The sequence below is a fragment of the Bos indicus x Bos taurus genome, chromosome 26 (genome assembly GCF_003369695.1).
Source record: "Bos indicus x Bos taurus breed Angus x Brahman F1 hybrid chromosome 26, Bos_hybrid_MaternalHap_v2.0, whole genome shotgun sequence".
In the NCBI taxonomy this organism is placed as follows: domain Eukaryota; kingdom Metazoa; phylum Chordata; class Mammalia; order Artiodactyla; family Bovidae; genus Bos; species Bos indicus x Bos taurus.
In genome coordinates, this window is record NC_040101.1 from 37,875,480 (window position 1) to 37,895,452 (window position 19,973).

Here is a 19,973-nt window from a genome sequence, read left to right on the forward strand (position 1 = left end):
TCTAATTTTTACATATAAAATTAAACATTTTAAACGTAATCGTGTCTTTTGATTTACAACTTTTGCTTTTATACTTGTCTTGAGATTATATATTCACCTTTATCACCTTTTAGTTCTATTTCTAAAAAGTATTTTTTAGATCCACATGGAATTTATTCTAGACTATGATGCAAAATATCTAACTTTATTTTTCCTTAGATAGTTAATTTCTTCTACTAGGAAGATATAATTCATTCTATATAATTCATTCTTTCCCTATTGATTGGAAATACCATTTTCATCCTTTGGATAACTTTAACCATCTCTTCTTATAATAACAGCACATATTTGAATTATCATAGCCTTGTAGTATATTTTAGTATCAGGTAGTGTGAATTCCCGGGGGAAAATCTTGATACCACATCTTGTTTGTGTGTAACACACTTGTTTGTGCACACTGTCGCCTCAAGGAAAACATATTACTTTGGGTAATGCAACCTAAGTTGAGATACTTTATATGATGAAACAAGATGCAGCCATTAGAACGCTTTTCCAAGAGGAGTTATACTTTGACTATAACATTAAAAGATTCAGGTTAAATAATATGATCTGACTTTATTAAAACAACAAATTACCTATCTATATGCATAGAGAACAGATTGTAAATAAACACACTAAAATGTTAGTGGCAAGCTGTTTATAAGTAATAGGATGTATGTTTATAAGTAATAGCACATGTGTGCCTGTGATGGATTCATTTTGATGTTTGGTGAAACTAATACAATTGTGTAAAGTTTAAAAATTATCAGGATGGGGAACACATGTATACCTGTGGCGGATTCATTTTGATATTTGGCAAAACTAATACAATTATGTAAAGTTTAAAAATAAAATAAAATTTAAAAAAAATTAAAATTAAAAAAAAATAATAGGATGACAATTTTCAGCTGTATCTTAGCTGTATCTTTCAGCCTTTCCCAAACTTTCTACAGTGAATGTGCTTTACTGCTACAAGCAAAACAATTAGTAATTAAAATTACTGAAATGTTTTAAGGTCCACGCCCAGTACTGGTCAGGAAGGTTGGAGTCGTCAATCCCCCTCACCCCAACCCCCAGACGATACTGGCTCTTTCTCTCCAGAGGGAGTCATGGATGAGTATCCAGCCCTGAAAGAGCTCAACCTCTTGATCAGAGAGATGCTGCCATTACAACACATTCAATGCCAAATAGCATCTAGAATCTCCCCTTGTATTGCCAGCTCGGAGAGGGCTGTGGGTCTCACCTCCTACTCCTCTCAGAACCCCTCCCCGGAGGGCCGGGCGGACACAGAGATGGTGCCCTGCATGAGGGAGGTAAGCAAATGCGGGCATGTCTCTGACCTTCTAATCCTATCAGGAATGCTCACAGCTCATAAATCTACTTGGGGGCAAAGCTGAGCTGCCAGATGCCATCAAGCAAAACGCCTTCTGAGGTTGGCAGTTGGAGTAAAACAGCCCGGACAGTGCCTCAATAAAGTCCAATAAAGAGCTTTGTATGTGGCGGACTGGAAAGCAGCGTCTCATGTTTGACACAAAGGAACAAAACTGTGGGAAATACGCACTTCTGATGATCTGGACTGGTGGTCTCCCCTATGCCCCGCCTGCCCACTGAGCCATGATCCTCGTTCATTCACTATTCTTTGCACACAGATGGATCTATCTTGTTCCCAAACAACTGCCTGCAGAGACTCCTGTCAGATTATTTAATCCCTGTCAGTAAACACAAACTAATTTCGCTACCAGGGAATCTGCTAGCCTTTTTATATTGAAATCTACTAAACATCACGGAGGTCGTTTCTGTCTAGATTCATTCTCCCTTTATTTAGTGGTCAGAACAGAAACATTCTCCTCTTTCTGGGACAGAACATTGCCCCAGAAGAGATCCCCGTATTTTCTCTTAACAAAGGTAGGGAAGAAACTAATAAATCACTTTCAACCTCCAGATTACAGCTTCATCTAGAATCCATCTGTTCCTCCAACTGGTCAGTTCACAGTTGGGACGGACTTGAAATTCTCAATAAAAACATCCTTTCCAGTATCTGTTTCAAGACGGGAGGCAATGAGGGAAGCAGTTAGAATTTCAATTTCCTTCTAGGTTCAAGCCTCTTTGAAGGCATGCTAGCAGTTTTCTGCCTTCAGAGACATAAAGCTCCTCTGACAGATTCTGCACATCAACTAGGGTGAGGAGGAGAGCTGGTTCCAGGAGAGGCACACAGCAGTTAATTCCACTGAAACTTACAAAGTACCAGCAAAGACCTACCCACTCTGCATCTCCACACGGTAGAGGCAACCAGTGATATTTCCAGAACCTAGATGAGAAACTCCTGTCTCCCCCAGGCTGATTTACTGGCTGCCAAGAGCACAGCATCTTTGGAGGGTTGCAGAAAACAGGCGAAAGGAAATCGGAAAAAACTTACCCGCCATGGTTTTGGGCAAGTTTAACTCTGGAGCTCCAGTTCCCTTCATGTGGGATTATCTGGTTTATGATACAGACATTTAACACATGGTTAATTGTGGTTACTGATAGAACTGATGGTGAGTTGATAACTGTGATTTTTGGTATTATTATGGGTGGTAAATTTAAAAAATGGTAACTATCATTACTGGTGTTGTCAGTAATAGATTTGATAAATAACTTGTTATTGTTGCTGCTGCTAATGCCACTAGCCATTTCTTCATATAATGGTGCGTGCTAAGCCACTTCAGTCGGGTCTGACTCTGGCCCTATAGACTAGTATGCCAGGCTCCTCTGTCCATGGGATTCTCCAGGCAAGAATACTGGAGCAGATTGCCATGGCCGCCTCCAGGAGATCTTGACTGAGGGAGTGAACCTGCATTGGCAAGTGCGTTCTTTACCACTAGTGCCACCTGGGAAGCCCCTCATTTAATGGTGAGTAGGCTTGAGAAGGGAATGGCAATTTACTCTGCTGCTGCTGCTAAGTCGTTTCAGTCGTGTCTGACTCTGTGCAAGCCCATAGACAGCAGCCCACCAGGCTCCCCCGTCCCTGGGATTTTCCAGGCAAGAACACTGGAGTGGGGTGCCATTTCCTTCTCCAATGCATGAAAGTGAAAAGTGAAAATGAAGTCGCTCAGTCGTGTCCAACTCTTTGTGACCCCATGGACTGTAGCCTACCAGGCTCCAATGTCCATGGGATTTTCCAGGCAAGAGTACTGGAGTGGGCTGCCATTTCTTTCTCCAGGCAACTCACTCTAGTATTCTTTTTTTTTTTAAATAAAGTCTTTACTGAATTTGTTACAACATTGGGTTTTTTTTTTTTTAATGTTTGATTTTTTTGGCCCCAAGGCGTGTGGGATCTTAGCTCCACCATCAGGGATCAAAACCTCAACCGCTCACTGCACTTAAGGCAAAACCGTAACCACTGAACCGCCTGGGATGTTCCCACTCCAGTATTCTTGCCTGGAGAATTCCATGGACAGAGGAGCCTGGCAGCCTACAGTCCATAAGGTCACATAAGAGTCAGACATGACTGAGCAACTAATGCACACACAATACAGACTTAACGAGTGAAGATCATATGAGCCAATTCACTCACTTAACAACTGTTTATTGAGCACATCTATGTGCCAGGGACTGTTTGAGGCACTGGTGCTGCATTGATGGAATCCACCCTTGTGAAGTTTACCTTTCAGTGTGGGGAGACCAGGAATAAATGTTAATTACATCATCTAGAATGTCAGTTTAATAGGGAAAACTAGAGCAGGGCAAGGAGGATGTGGAGTGAGTTGGAGAAGGGGGAGTATGCAATGGCATTTCAAATAAGATGGTTCTGGAGCAACTTCCTGAGAAGGTGACATCTGAACAACCAGGAAATGGGGGAAATGAATCATGGAGAATGCTGGGGGAGAGCATTTGAGCTGCCGAACAGTCCCTGCCAAGGATCTGAGGGTGGGGACACCCACGCCAAGAAGGCTGGAGTGGCCAGGAATAGAGTGGGAACAGCAGCACGGGTGCAGCCGCAGGTCGCAGAGGGTCAAGCTGGGCATTTTAAGGACTTCAGCTTTTTACTCTGTGCAATGGGGAGGCCCTGCAGTTCTGTGACACAGCTGACTTATGCTTCAACAGGATCTCTGTGGCTCCCGAACTGGAAGACAGAGAGATGTGGGGGTGGGGTTAGGGAGAGGCTGCTAGCGGACAAGGGTGAAAAGCAGGGAGGCCAACTGACTTGAAGTAGGCAGTGAGGGGAAGAGGACTGACAACTAGAAGAATGGAAAGGACTTTCATGATGAAGACTGATGGCAGAGCAGGTTTGAGGAATTTTTTGAATTAATCTTTATTGGAGTATAGCTGCTTTACATTGTTGTGTTAGTTTCTGCTGTACAGCAAAGTGAATCAGTTACATGTATGCATATAGCCCCTCTTAGGTCACTACAGAACACAGAGTTCCCTGTAGTGTATGTACAGTAGGTTCTCATTAGTTGTCTATTTTATACATAGTAGAGGGCACCCCACTCCAGGACTCTTGCCTGGAAAATCCCATGGACGGAGGAGCCTGGAAGGCTGCAGTCCATGGAGTCGCGAAGAGTCGGACACAACTGAGCGATTTCTCTTTCACTTTTCACTTTCATGCATTGGAGAAGGAAATGGCAACCCACTCCAGTGTTCTTGCCTGGAGAATCCCAGGGACGGGGGAGCCTGGTGGGCTGCCATCTATGGCGTCACACAAGAGTTGGACACGACTGAAGTGACTTAGCAGCAGCAGTGTATGTATGTCAATCCCAATCCCCCAATTCATCCCCATGTCTTGGGGGGATTTCCTAGTTCTGTTTTGGTCACATTTTTGCAGACTTATACAGATTATAAAAAAAAAAAAAAAAACCCACTTAGATATTATTTAACTCAAATCTCATCTTTAAACAAATTTTTAAATGAGGGCACAAAGTACAAAATTCTAAAATACAAGATGCAAAGTTCACTCTCATTCTACCCCTAAATCTCCTGCCACCCAGATCTCTTCCTCAGCACAAATATGCTTTTGTGTTAATATTTCTTCTCTATATTTTACATCAGTAACTTATTATCCACGTACTTCTGAACCTTTTCTTTTTTCCACTCCATAATCTATCTTGATCAGTACATGTAGGTCTGGCTCATTCTCTTCATGATTCCAGACATTCTAGTATATGGATGTAATTTAACCAGTCCCCTACTGATGGAGAGATGAGCTTTTCATAACTTTGTCTTCCCAAGTAATGCTGCAATGTATCTCCTTATCACAGGTCCTGTTACTCAAAGGGTATACCCATTTAAAATTTGGACAAGTATTGCTCCAGTTTCCTTCTAGATGTTGTTTCTCAATGAAGCAAGAGACATTCTCCACCACCAGTGGAACTCTACTAGTTGCTCTCAGCATCCTTCTGTACCCACGGCTAACTAGCTGCTGGCCCCAATCCCAAGTGCTCTTTTTCTCACAGGCTCTGGTTCCTCCACAACTTCCCCAAATCCAGCAACTAAAGGACTAACACCAGGCAGAAGCAGTTTTCAGTCTGTTGACTGGCCAGTGCCTCAGTGTTAAATACTTTGAATATTCCTCCCTGTTTACTAGTAGGAGGTGAAAATTGGTATTGCAGTATATAGTTAAGCTGTATCTCTCTTTTGTAAATGCTGTTTTAATTTTCTTTATACTGCTCATTTCCTATTAGGTTGTTGGTGTTGATTCCTGATTTTCAAACATTTAATGTAAATTCCCTGTATGTTGTAAACATTTCTTACATTCTGCCATTTATCTTTTAACTTTGTTTGCAGACAAAACTTGTGAAGTTGGACTTAATCTCTCTCTTCAGAACTTCTGGATTTTGTTATAACTGAAAGGCATTACTATACCAACACTGTCCTATGTTTTTCTTCTTGTAATTTTGTAGTTTCATTTTTCTATCATTATATACTTGACTCAACTGAAGTATTTTGATGTAAGAAACAAGGGTCCAACTTATTTTGTCCAGATGGGTGCCAAGACAATTATCTTTGCCACAGTTTCACAATATCCTACCTTTACCATATACTGTAGGTTTCAGACCATTTCTGGATTCTGTATTTCATTTCAGTGATTAGTTTATGTGCCAGTAATACTGTTTTAGTAAGTTTTAAAATATTTTTAATAAGTGATACGGCTAGCAGCCTTTCAGAAATCTTCTCAGCAACTTTTTATAAGACTCCTTGTACATTTCCCTTCCCACAGTAGCTTTAGAATCAGTGTGCAGTTTCCCACCCTTTCCCTCGAAAGGGTTGTTATTTTTTAAATTAATTTTGGAGTCTAGTTGATTTACAATGTTGTGTTAGTTTCTGCTGTACAGCAAAGTTATCAGTTATACATATATGTGAAGTGAAAGTCAAAGTGACTTAGTTGTGTCCGACTCTTTGCAACCCCATGGACTGTAAACCATGGAATTCTCCAGGCCAGAATACTCGAGTGGGTACCTTTTCCCTTCTCCAGGGGATCTTCTCAACCCAGGGATCAAACCCAGGTCTCCTGCACTGCAGGCGGATTCTTTATCAGCTGAGCCACACAAAGGAAGCCCAAGAATATTGGAGTTGGTATCCATTCTTTTTTTGATTCCATTTCCATATAGGTCATTACAGGGTACTGAGTAGAGGTCCCTGTGTTATACAGCAGGTTCTTATCATTAATAGTTATCTATTTTATATATAGTAATGTGTGTACGTAAATCCAATATGTTATTGACATTGATGTTGCTCAGTCGTGTCCAACTCTTTGCGACCCCATGGACTGTAGCCTACCAGGCTCCTCTGTCCATGGGATTTTCCAGGCAAGAATACTGGAGTGGGTTGCCATTTCCTTCTCCAAATCTTCCCAACCCAGGGATAGAACCTGGGTCTCCCGCATTGTAGGCAGACGCTTTACCGTCTGAGCCACCAGGGAAGTCATAATATGTTATTAGGTCATGGCAAATGTATATACTTATTTAAGGAGAACCAAAATCATTATAATACTAAACTTTTCTGTCCAGGAATGGCATATTCTATTTGTGCCAGTCTTATTTTATTCCTGCATAACATTATTTTTGGAGAAGGCGATGGCACCCCACTCCAGTACTCTTGCCTGGAAAATCCCATGGACGGAGGAGCCTGGTGGGCTGCAGTCCATGGGGTCGCCAAGAGTCGGACACGACTCAGCTACTTCCCTTTCATGAGTGACTTTTTACTTTCATGCTTTGGAGAAGGAAATGGCAACCCACTCCAGTGTTCTTGCCTGGAGAATCCCAGGGACGGCGGAGCCTGGTGGGCTGCCGTCTATGGGGTCGCACAGAGTCGGACACGACTGAAATGACTTAGCAGCAGCAACATCATTTTCTTTTTGTTTCCTCTTTATATACCCAGAACTAGACTCCTTCATTTTACTGGTAATGTCAAATTGTTTTTCAAAGCACTCAGACCCACAGCAGTAAGATATCCACATCCTCTAATACTTGCATTGTCAAATTTTTAATTTTTGTCAATTTCAGCAGGTGTAAAATGGTATTACGTTACCTAATTTGAATTTCCCTGATTACCAATACGTCTAAGCGTTTTTTTGACTGCTCAGTAGCCACTAGGGTCGCCCATTTTGAGAAATGCCTGTTTTTAACTCACTTTTTCTGTAGTTTAATATATTCTGGGTATGAATCCTTTGCCCTTTAAATGTACTGCAAATATTTTCTCCCACTTTGTGACCTGCCTCTTTACAGAAATCGTTTGATAACAAGGATGTTCTTAATTTTAATACTGTCACACTTACAATCTTTTCTTTTAGGATGACATCTTCTTTGAAGCTCAGTTAAAAGCTCTTTGTTACCCCAATCAGGAAGTCTTCTATATTTTCTTAACATTTAAAACACTTTGATTTTCGTATCAAGCCCTATATAAAATCCATCTGGAACTGATTTTGTGTATGCATCTAGATACATATTTTTTTTTCCCATATGCATAACCAGTTGTTTCATAACAATTTACTGAACAGTTCCTTCTTCCCACATGATCTGTAACGCTACCTCTGGTGTATATAAAAATCTCATTTATTCTCTGTTCAGTTGGTTAGATGAGTATGTCCCTGTACCATTATTATTAATTACTACAGCCTTAATGCTATTCTTGACCTCTGGTCCTCCTTTTTTTTTTTTTTTTTTTTTTTACTCTTCAGGAAGGTCCTGCTCATTCTTAGCCCTTTACAGATTATTTCTTACTCATTCTAGATTCTTTCATACGTTTTGGGAGAGAAAAAAGTATGTCACTTAAGGTCCCCATTTTTGTTGGAGTGTTCTTTTACCTTTCCTCCCCAACCTTTCCAGTTCTATTTCTACTTTAAGTGATTATAGTCCTGCTAGAAAACTCATAAAGAATAAAAGAATATACAGTAAAAACTGTCTTTAAACAAACTCTGTCCCCTGGCACCCAGGTGTCCTCCCAATAGTTTGTGTGTACCCTGTAGGCATTTTACGCATAAAGCAGCTAATGTATATTGTGCTTTTTCCTAGTTTATACAAATGAGAGTAACAAATCAAACACAGTTGCCAACTTCTTGCTTCTTCATTTATTATATCTTGAAGATTGTTCCGTATCAGTTAATAAAGTTCTTCTCGTTTTACACAAGTGTAATTTCAGTCTGTTTACCAATTTCTTTGTTCACCAGGCTTCTTGCAGTCCATTCCTTCCTTTCTGGATTCAACTGCCTTTTTTCCTTAACAACCCTGAGCTCTTACAGCAAAATCTGAAAATGTGTTTTTCAGCCTCTCTTTTGAATGCTAACTTATCTCTGTATAGAACTCAAGGCTATCACCCATTCTTTTCATCATTTATAACTTATTTTGTTTCCTTCTGGTCCATACTGCTGCCATTGAGAAAGCCTGCTACCAGTGCAATTATTCCTTTGCAGGTAAGGTCTTTTTAGTTGCTTAGATTTTTCTCGTCTTTTGCAATTGTATTATATGTCTAGAAGCATACTTGTTTTTATTCACCACTAAATATTTGTTATGTCTTTTCATTTGAAGATCTATATCTCTTTTATAAATTCTGGGGAAAAAAAAAAAAAAACAAACCCTCAAACCTCTTCCCTCCCCTATTCTTTATGTTGGATCTTCTCATCCTGTTCTCCGGGCTTCTTAGCTTTTTCCTATTTCCCATCCCTTCCTCTGTTAGAACTGGGTACCTTCTTGATTTATCTTCTAGTTTACCAGTTCTCTCTTCACATATGCCCAATCTGTGGTTTAATCTGTCCACCAAGCTCTTACTTTCACTAACTGCACATTTTTTAGTTCCAAAAGACTTAGTTTTTCAAACCTACTCTGCCTTTTTCAGTGTCATCTTTCCTAATGGTTTTTATATTTTCCTCTCCCAGTCAATCATTTTAAATATTCTTATTCCATAGTTATCCTATATTAAGTTTTGGGGGTGCTAAACCTCTAAGGTTGTTATCTGCTGATTTGTACTCAGTATAGACTGTTCTGGACTTCTGATCATCTGAGCGGAGTTTGTTTCTTCTGTACTGTAGCAATATGATGCAGTTAAGATTGTGGGTATGCATTCTTTCCCCAACCAGGCTGCTGTACTGTCTGTGTGCTTTTATGAGTCATTTTCTAACTAAGATCTTCAGCCACCTAGTGACATACATACCTCACATTTTGAGCTTCTTAAGGTTTCATCTGAACAAAGATGAAAAAAAAGGTTTTCATCTGAACCAGTGGCCAATCAACTTTGCTTGTTTTAAAATTCTATGTTCTGTAGCCCCATGACAAGTGAAAAAACCCAACCAGTGGTCCCGGGAATTCAAGGAAATAATAATATAATTACAATAACCAGCTTTTGCCAGTCACAGTACTTACTAGCACATACAGAAAATCATTTAGTTTCCTCAACAAACCTATAAGTACTGTAATTTGTTCAAGGTTGTACAGTCAGTATGGACTAGGCTAAAATTCAAGTCCACATTCATCTGACTCTAGAGCCCAATCACTTAATAACTCTTTTCACTCAAGTAAAACTTGTTTGAGGAACTATTATGTGTCAGCATGTGCTAAGTGATGGGTCTAAGTGGTAAACCAAACAGATTATTTTTCTTCTAATTTTCAAATTATCTGTGAGGGACTAGAGTTTCTGTTTTCCTCTTAATTTCCAATTTGTTGCAGACCAAAATCTTAGGTAAAGAAATTTAAGGGACTTCCCTGATGGTCCAGTGGTTAAGACTCTGTGCTCCCAATGCAGGAGGCGTGGGTTCATTTCCTGGTTAGGGAACTAAGATCTTATATGCTGCATGGTGTGGCCTTTAAGAAAAAAAAAGAAATTTAAAACATTGCATCAATGTCAAACTGCCATCAAAGTTTCCTCTCAATTTGTGTTTTCATCTCTCCATGGGCTGGAAACAAACAGGCTGCAGGCCAGCCCCAACTACAGGTCACTTTCACACAGCACTGCTCTACAGTGTACTGGCAGACCATCTGGAGGGCTTTGTGCAGACTTTTGTGATGGTGATGACAACAATTGTGGATGGGTAACAAAGTGGAGAAGACACTTCTGACAATGATGGCTTGCATGTGGACAGCAAGAACCTTCTAAGAAGCTCTAATTAAGATTTTAGGTCACAGTCTTCCTCAGCTAGTAAAGCATGAGGAGGTGGAGGTGGGTACAGGTTCAGTAGGCTAACTTTATACAAATCTGACAGTTCTCCTGGTGAAGAATGTATACCACCACTTGCTTCCTGTTACTCTACTCCTCTAATAGGACAGGACAGTAGGAAAAGGGCGAGTCAGGAATACTCATCATAAAAGCTCAGGGAAATTTATTGCAAATTTTCTTTCCTCATCAACGTGCAAAGAAAAGGATCGCACATGCTTAGGAACTAGCACGCGGACACGTTAACATTATCCCAACTCAAGCAGTAAGAAAGCTGCTGAAAAGTATTTCAAAGCTAAATGACTTATGAGTTATTTGCACCACTGTTCTCTTATTATAGAAAGCAGGGAACTGATCATACACACAGACATTCAGCATACTGAAATCTAAAATAAATATATCTTATTATAATTTTTCTTTTAAGAGTAATAAATACCCCTAACTTTAAGGTTTGTAAACTCATAAATTTTCCATGCCTCTTTATAAGTTAAGACAGATTTCCTGGGGTATTCCCTGGTGGTCCAGGGGTCAGGACTCTGCTCTCTTACTGCTGAGGGCCTGGGTTCAATCCCTGGTTGGAGAATTAAAATCCTGCAAGCTGTACAGCATGGCAAAAAAAAAAAAAAAAAATACAGATTTTCCAGGCAAGAGCTTGAAGGTTTGCCAAAACTTATGTTGGGTGGACTAAATGTCTAAAAGCATATGACAGCTACTTTCATCTTAAAGCATCTGAGGAGGTATGGTCACAGCGTTCAGTATTTCAAATTTTAAACTGCAGTGTCTATCACTAGTAGACTCAAAACTACATTATTTTCCTGCAATTGTGGTTTATTGTAATCTTGATTCATTTTTTTCAAAGACCATTCAATACATTTATACTATTCCAGTAATTACCATGCTACCAAGAAAAACAAGTGAACAGTTTATTAAGAATTAAATGAGGGTATGGAATGTGATACAGTACAAGACACTCAAGATGGATACAATAGTACTACTCACACAAAAAGTTAAATCTCTTTAAAAAAATCAGAAGACAAAAGAAAAAGCAATTCCATCATCATAAAGTATTTCATGCAAAAACATCAAAGAAATCCCCAGTCCCCCCCCCCACCCCTAAGCTCCTAACAAAAAGCTATCTGAAATATGCCATGCTAACATATTAACCACAATATAATCATTCATAGAAAAGCAACACACTAATTAAGAAATGAATTAGATGAAACAACACAGGCTGCAAAATCGTAAACTCATAGACCACGATGATTTTACATGATAAGCAATTCCAGATTCACTCATAGGGCGAGCAATACGAGCTAAATGTTGAGAGAGAAGGTATGTAAATATAAACTCCACTAACTCATCTCATTATCTTCTAATTATAAAACCTGGAAGCTTCCAGAACCTGAAAAATTATATAAAATTTGGCATACTCCATTTGTATTCCAAGAAACGACTTTAGGATCGTATTTGCAATTATTAGAGAGCTGTATAAAAAGCACTTTATGGTCAGGAATTGACCTCTTAAATAATGATCACAATTTACATCAATAGAAACAACTCCAGATATGCATTTACTGTGAATAACTCTTACTCAAGATAAGAAACATGATTTTCTAGCACTTTATGTACAAATTACTGCAAAGGCCCAGTTAATTTAGAGACTGAATAAAATGTAAAATAAATGTGAATTGGTACAGAGAGATTCTGAATAGGAACAGCCTCATTAACAGAGGTTTAAGTGGGTAGCAATCTTGCCTTGACTTCCAAGAGAACGAGAGTCAACAGATTGCCAAGCTGTAACTCATGTCTCTGTACCAAGATGCGTTAATATATTTCATGGAAAAGTAGTTTTACCTTAAAAAGTAGGAATGGCATTTTATGGGATGGTATTCCCCTCCACAGCTGCCAAACAAGCCTGGTCACCAGGCGATGCACAGAGTATATTTCCAAGTGGGTGTAACATGTCACAGTGAGGCGACCCAGAAGCGGAAGCACCCATCTCATGGCACCTGCCTATTCAGCAGGCCAGGAGAGAACTGGGACACCCACGTGTCATGGTTTTGGGTTGAGCTTACCTATGGTGTATAAACTGGTTATACACGAAACAGTAAGGCCAAAGAAAAAGAACAGGAGAAAAACTACCCACTCCCATCTGCTATTTTTTTCCCTTTAAATTTAAGGTAATTTGAACAGATTTGAAAAATTTCAGGATTACCCTTCCCACATCTGAAATTCAACCTCCTATTTACATTCCATGAAAACAACACTATAATTGTTCTCTAAAAAACAGAAGCTCTTGCTCTAATTTTCACAAAATAACAAGAAAAATTTTCCATGTGAAACCCAGAGTGTGAGGCTTGTAAAGAAGTGTCTGTAATAATCAGGACCGTGATAGTTAAGAGCTCTTTGGAATGTGTGTTATACATACAAAGTTATCACAAATTAAACTCCCAGAGTATTTATGAAACAAGTTCTTAAATGGGAGAGATTATTGATGAGAGATAAATGCTTCCATCAGCAAATTAAATCTGAGGGATCAATCTTTCCCAAGTGACAAGGTGTCTGCTAATAATTCAACACAGCCTCTGGAATCAAACGTCAAAGATCACTCAATCATGATGATTCAAGATGAAGTACAGATGAGCAGTACATATGAAAAAAATCTGTAAACCGCTGCCATTCTAAAACAGTAGATTTATATTACAAAGCAATGTAAATAAATATTGGGCTAGTACAAAAGCTCTTATTTACAGTTTTACAAATGAAACTGTATTCAGTGTAAATGCTGTGTTTTGAAGAACACAGTACTGTATTAGTAAAATGAGTTCTGTTGAGGGGAATTACAGTTTCTGTTAGAATCAATGTATAATGTATAAAAGATTCAAGTTAACTCTGTTTATAATTTAGTACAGACAAACCCAGTTTAACCTGGAATGGCATCTGTTAAAGTGCTGAAAAACAGGAAATATTTAGAAAACACTGTACATTATTAAAGCTTTATCAAGTCAGAATGTTAAAACCCTTTCACATTTTTAACCTTTTGCCACAGGGTTGTGGACAAGATGATTTTTCTCAGCAAAGGAGTAAAACTTACGAGGCCACCAGCTGCTTAGATGGTTTTAGGTTCGGTGGTGCTAGTTTCCTGAAACAACTATTTACCCATCAACCATACCTTCAGGCCTTACAATCTGGTAAGTAATTAAATACTCAGGATAAGCCTGGAAGAGAAAGATTAATTCAAAAATTGGTAAATAAATTTTTTGAATGGAGACTTATTCTAAGGATTCCTTATCTTTAGGGAAGAAGCTCTAAATTAGTGTCGCAGATCAGAATCAAAGGGCCTCTTCTCAAAACAGCTTTACTTGACTGCAATCCCTTCGATTTTCAATCAGCAGGTCTAGGATGACTACTGAGCATGTGTTTGTCTTTAGGAATTGAGGTTATCCTGATACATATCCGCAGTACATAATGTTGCTCTAGAGATGCTTCTGACTGCATCTATGCCACTAAGAGCAAGCTGGAATTACACATTTCTTTGCTACAGAGAGGTTAACTATTAAAATAAATATAGGATTCTAATTAATTATATTTTACAGAAGCTTAAAAAAAATTCAGAATAGCTGGCAAAATCTGAATAAGGTCTGTAGGTTAGATTTACTACACCAATGATATTTTCCTGATTTTAACAATTTTAAGACAATGTCCTTAATATTTAGGTGTAATTAGGAAATACACCCTGAAGTATTTCAGTGTAAAGGAAGATGCTTATATCTTACTTCCAAGCAGCTCAAGGGGGGGGCGGGGGGGAGGATATACACATATAGTAGGGAGAACATGATAAAGGAGAGAGAATGCTAAAGTATTAACATTTTGAATATCTGGGTAAAGGGTCTAAGGGAATTCTCTTTACTATTATTGCAACTTTAAGTCTGAAATAATTTACAAATAGAAGTTAAAAAGAAATCCAGTTTGTAAGGCACTCTACCTTGTTAATTTAAAAGATTAGAAAAAGGTTAAAGTACAGCTCTAAAGTATTGCTGAAAATGAACAAATAAAACGGAATTACCTGCTCGCCTCTGTAGATAACATACTCAGCTAATGCTAGGCCATTTACACTAGGTCGGCCAGTGACTGAGTGATGGCCTGGAGGAGAATGCGCCATTTTCATTGCACTGAACTGCAGGAAAGACTTTCCCAAGGTTACACGGCAGAAGAGCAGCTGCCTGTAACACGCGAAACGGAAAAGATTTCCCTGAGACAAGGCCATACAGGGCAGTTTTATTTATGTGCACTATATAAGCTTTGAATGCATTTATACATAAACACAATTGTTTTCACCATTTTACCCTTTAAAGAGTTTTTAAAGAATATCTTCTACTGCTCTCACTAATGAAATAATTTGTCACTTTAATCCTCAGTGTAACTATAAAATACTATCTTAGAGAGATTATAATAATCTTTAAGTGATACTGACTCTGCCATCCTGCTTGTATCCCAGCAAAAGCACAAATCATAGCCCAAGTGAAGAGGAGGAGGAGGTTTTAAGGGACTTCCATGAAGTGTCTTACAAAGTTGAACATTTATCCAGATAAGCCCTATTGATTCCACTTTCAAAATGTATCTTTCCTCTAAATTCTACTGTCACTATTAAGGCCAAATTGCCCAAATTTCACTCGGACTATACCAATGGCCTCTGAGCTACCTTTTCTGTTTTTATTCTAATAAATTATTTTCCATCTAAGCTACTGGTGATTTAGGGAAAAAACGAACAGCAAAAACCATAAATCAGATGACACTACTTTTCTACTTAAAACCTTTTAGAGACTGTTCACTGTGCCTAAAAGAAAACCCACATTTCTTATAATGATCCCAAATTCTCCAACTTTGTGTTCATTACACCTAGACACATTAGTTTTTCTTCCTGCAGGCCAAACTTTCTTGCCCCAAGGCCATCAGACACACTGCTTCTTTAACCATCTAGAATGATATGTTCTACCACTCTTCAACAGGCTAATAGTCATTTTTCAAGTTTAGCTGAAATGCTTCTTCTTCAAATATGTCTTTCCTCACCAGAAGTTTAGGTTGTATTACTTTCTCACTCCCCAAGGGCATATGATCGGCCTTCCTTAGGTCCAACGAACTTTTTGTTATTTCACTGCTTCTCTCTCTAATCTACTTTTCTTTCTACAGGAGAAAAGGAGATTTGGTGGCCTGATGATTCTGTCTTCAAAGAAGATAGGCTATATTTTTTATTCTAAATATGCTCTTTGCAAATTTTCTTAGCATTTCTAATAGATTTTCTATTATAGTCACAATCAATCCATGATAATTCAGCATACAGAAATCTTAATTAATAAATTTACTTCCAGACATACAAGCATTGTACTTCAAAGACAACTGAGAAGAGGTACTAGAACACTGCTTATTATTAATAGTCAGAACTATTTAGCCTCCAGATGATATATGACAAGTAAAGATAGCAGTGTTCAATTTACAGACTCTCAAGAAATTACAAGCCTCCTAGCCATTCCAACCTATGATCTAAAATAGAAGCGGGTGGGAGGTCATACCCAGGAGGTCTGGCTTTAGACACCTACATGAGTCTAAGTTTAGAGGGAAAACAGTAAGAACAAAACATAAACAGACAGTCTTTGTCTCCCTTTAGGACTTCAGGCCTTCACTTTGGCAGCCCTTCAAAATCAGCTGGGAAGCTTTTAAAAATCCCATGCCCAGACCAGACCCCCAAGTGAGAATCTCTTGAGGGTAGGACACAGTCATTAGTAGCTTTTAAAGCCCCTCAGGTAATTCCACTGTGCTGCCAAAGCTGAGAACTACTGCTCTAGGGTTTTTAGATCTGTGATCAGAAGCTTCAGCATCCCCTAGGAACTCGGTAGAAATGCAAGTTCTACTGCCCTAGCCCCAGACCTACTAAATCAATAATTCAAGAGGCGTGGCATAGGAGTTTGTGTTTTAATAAGCCCTCTAGGTGATTCTGAACTTGCTAATGTTTGATAGCTACTGTTCTAGGTCTTTATAAGCAGTGCTATAACCACAGAATAAATTTCAGTAATTAATCTTACTTGATTTTTCAAATGGTGAAGATTATTTACCTACAAGGATTTTATCAACTAGGGCCAAGTCATTTGAATGATTTTAAAAACTAAGCTCCACTAGGGTAACTAAAAGTAGGAAAAAAAGAAGTACAAAGTAATTCTTTGATAATGTGCTTTCTAAAAGGACTGACATGCTGATATGCTTTATTATAATTTTTTTCTGAGTAGTAGTATCACAAATTGACAATTAAAATCATACCACAGTGGAGGAGAGATTCTCTCATCCATTACCATGAAATGATTAGGTGCAGCAAATAATGCCATTTTATTAATAGCATTTGAATAGATTTTTAAACAGTCCACAATAAAACTCTTTCGTGCCCAGCAATATTTTCTACTCCATATTCTGAAAGCACTGTGTGTTCCAATGATTGAATGATGTGAACAGATCAAATGCTTGTAACTGTGCTTGGCTCTTACAGACCATTTAAAAAACATCAGCTACTATTAGAATCAGTGAGAGGACCAAAGCAACCTGAACTGTGCCTCACTTGGATTCCTAGAGTGGTCCAAGATAATGTCTTACCTGAAAATTTCAATATGGAACCAGTTCTTATCTGATTCTTATCAAAATAAATGAGAAAAGTGATCTCTTACCTGTGGCAGATGTAACAAGATCTGTCTTTATGTACTGGACATCCAGTACCTCCTCCAATTCCATATACATACTGATTGCTTTTGGAAGAGTTTTCAGCAAAATAGATCCCAGCTCCAAACATGCCACCTATGTAGGCATGCCTTTCATCAAAGCCTTTATGGATAATTGCATTCACAAAGGGAGACCCTACAAATACATATAAATAGGTAACATTTTTAAATCACAAGTAAAGGAATAAAAGCTAAAGCGTCTTAGAAGTTAAATTCTTTCTTTTTTCTTCAATTGTTTGATTCCACAAAAATCAGAAGGCACTACAGCCAACCCATTCCCATGGTGCCCTGTGTGAAAACAAGTCAGCTTAGATATATGATGGACTAAAATCCCACTACTTAAGGCTCCAAGCAGTGAGAGGAACAGACATGAGAAGAAGTTAAATTCTGAATTAACATACATATATCACCACCATGATAAGCAAAACCGAAACACAACTGTCAGCTGGCTCGCTACTTTAGAATAGTTATTTTAGAAGAATTGCTAATGTGAATGAATGTTTCTAACAGGGTGGTGGTTCGGATGCCAAAGTGAGGACACATACAGATTCAACTAGGAAAAACGTACAGATCACCAGAAAGAAACATCAATGCTAGAGTTATCAAATTCCCGGCTCCAAATTCACACCAACCCAGAATCAAGAGTCTCATAATTGACCTCCTATGGCCAGGCTGAACACAACTAGGTCATGCAATGACACCCACATTCGTGTACTTTTCCTAGATACCCTAAGCGGCTAAAGTGACCTTTTCAAGTTCATGCTTTTCTTCATATTTCTCTCCTATTCTTCCGCTTCTCTGCCTTTATCACTTGCTAGTACCAGATTCCATATGCAAATGTGGTGTGTTCCTTAATTCCCTACATACTGACTTCTTTCTCCTCCTTCCTTGCATGCATGCCAAAAAGGAGCTCAGCCAAAGACCAGGAGGTACTAAGCATGGAGATCAGGCCAGGGAGGGCAGTGAGGCTGGGGCTTGGGAAAAGCCAATATGACACAGCTAACTGATTCATCAAGATTAGTGTCCCTTTTCATAAAGGGACAAGGGAAATACACTGAATTCTGCTTTACAGAAATACTAAAGAACAGAATAACTCACTTGAATTAACTTGGAAAAACCATTTCTATTATAAAATAGAAAAAGTCATACATTACAACCCTTAAGTCAATACATAAATAAATATCATGTTCTGTGCCAAGATTTTATCATGACAATTTTTAGGGTGTTGAAATGAGAAGTACCATTTAGATATTATATACTAATTCAGTCTGCTATAGCCATTCTTCCAGGGGATTGTGAAATTTAAATACTGTATTTTATAGAACTTTACCAAGTCTCTAAAAATTTTTTGCAATCAAAGCCAATTAAGGAACAGATTGGAACTATCATGGGTAATGTGCTTAAAGACTTGATAAACACTACACTAATATCTATATTCATCTTTTCTATAAACTTGAAAGATCAACCACCACCACCTGCCGTGTTGCAACATAAATAGGAAATTTCAAAAATGACAAGTAACGGTGCTCAGTAAAACTTCTCAGAAAACTCCACAGGTTCAATGACAATTATCTTTTTGCACCCTGGACACTTAGAAGCACAGTCACAAGAGGATGTACGTATTCTTCTGAGGCAATTTTCAGATCCTCCTTTAATTCAATCAACCAGTTAAAAGTAACACACATCAATTTTCCAGAGTAACCCTAACACACAAAATCAATTACATACATACATACATACATACATCAGTTTAGTTCAGCCGCTCAGTTGTGTCCGACTCTTTGCGACCCCATGAACTGCAGCACGCTGGGCATCCCTGTCCATCACCAACTCCTAGAGTCCACCCAAACACATGTCCATTGAGTCGGTGATGCCATCCAACCATCTTATCCTCTGTTGTCCCCTTCTCCTCCTGCCCTCAATCTTTCCCAGCATCAGTGTCTTTTCAAGTAAGTCAGTTCTTCGCATCAGATAGCTAAAGTATTGGAGTTTCAGCTTCAACATCAGTCCTTCCAATGAACACCCAGGACTGATCACCTTTAGGATGGACTGGTTGGATCTCCTTGCAGTCCAAGGGACTCTCAAGAGTCTCCTCCAACACCACAGTTCAAAAACATCAATTCTTCGGTGCTTGGCTTTCTTTATAGTCCATGTATGGGCACATCCATACATGACCACTGGAAAAACCACAGCCTTGACTAGACGGACCTTTGTTGGCAAAGTAATGTCTCTGCTTTTTAATATGCTGTCTAGGTTGGTCGTAACTTTCCTTCCAAGGAGTAAGCGTCTTTTAATTTCATGGCTGCAGTCACCATCTGCAGTGATTTTGGAGCCCAGAAAAATGAAGTCTGGCACTGTTTCCACTGTTTCCCCATCTATTTCCCATGAAGTGATGGGACTGGATGCCATGATTTTTGTTTTCTGAATGTTGAGCTTTAAGCCAACTTTTTCACTGTCCTCTTTCACTTTCATCAAGAGGCTCTTTAGTTCTTCACTTTCTGCCGTAAGGGTGGTGTTATCTGCATATCTGAGGTTATTGATATTTCTCCCAGCAATCTTGATTCCAGCTTGTCC

At 38.8% G+C, this 19,973-nt stretch overlaps 1 protein-coding gene and 1 non-coding gene across 4 annotated transcripts in view; both read right to left on the reverse strand.

Annotated features, from left to right (window-relative positions):
- Positions 1-11,544: 11,544 nt before the first annotated feature.
- Positions 11,545-19,973, reverse strand: part of TNKS2 (tankyrase 2) — a 65,428-nt gene continuing 56,999 nt past the window's right edge. For 2 of the 3 annotated variants that reach the window (XM_027529487.1, XM_027529486.1), the window contains 3 exons: positions 17,349-17,535; positions 14,705-14,861; positions 11,545-13,856 (listed from right to left, as the gene is read on the reverse strand). In XM_027529487.1, coding sequence (XP_027385288.1) covers positions 13,794-13,856; positions 14,705-14,861; positions 17,349-17,535 — 407 coding nt within the window. In that variant the 3' untranslated portion in view covers positions 11,545-13,793. The remainder of the gene's footprint in view (positions 13,857-14,704; positions 14,862-17,348; positions 17,536-19,973) is intronic. The other variant, XM_027529488.1, reaches the window with a different exon arrangement.
- On the reverse strand, positions 17,630-17,772 carry LOC113884736. Its single transcript, XR_003509003.1, has one exon. It is a non-coding gene; the product is annotated as a small nucleolar RNA SNORA79 (small nucleolar RNA).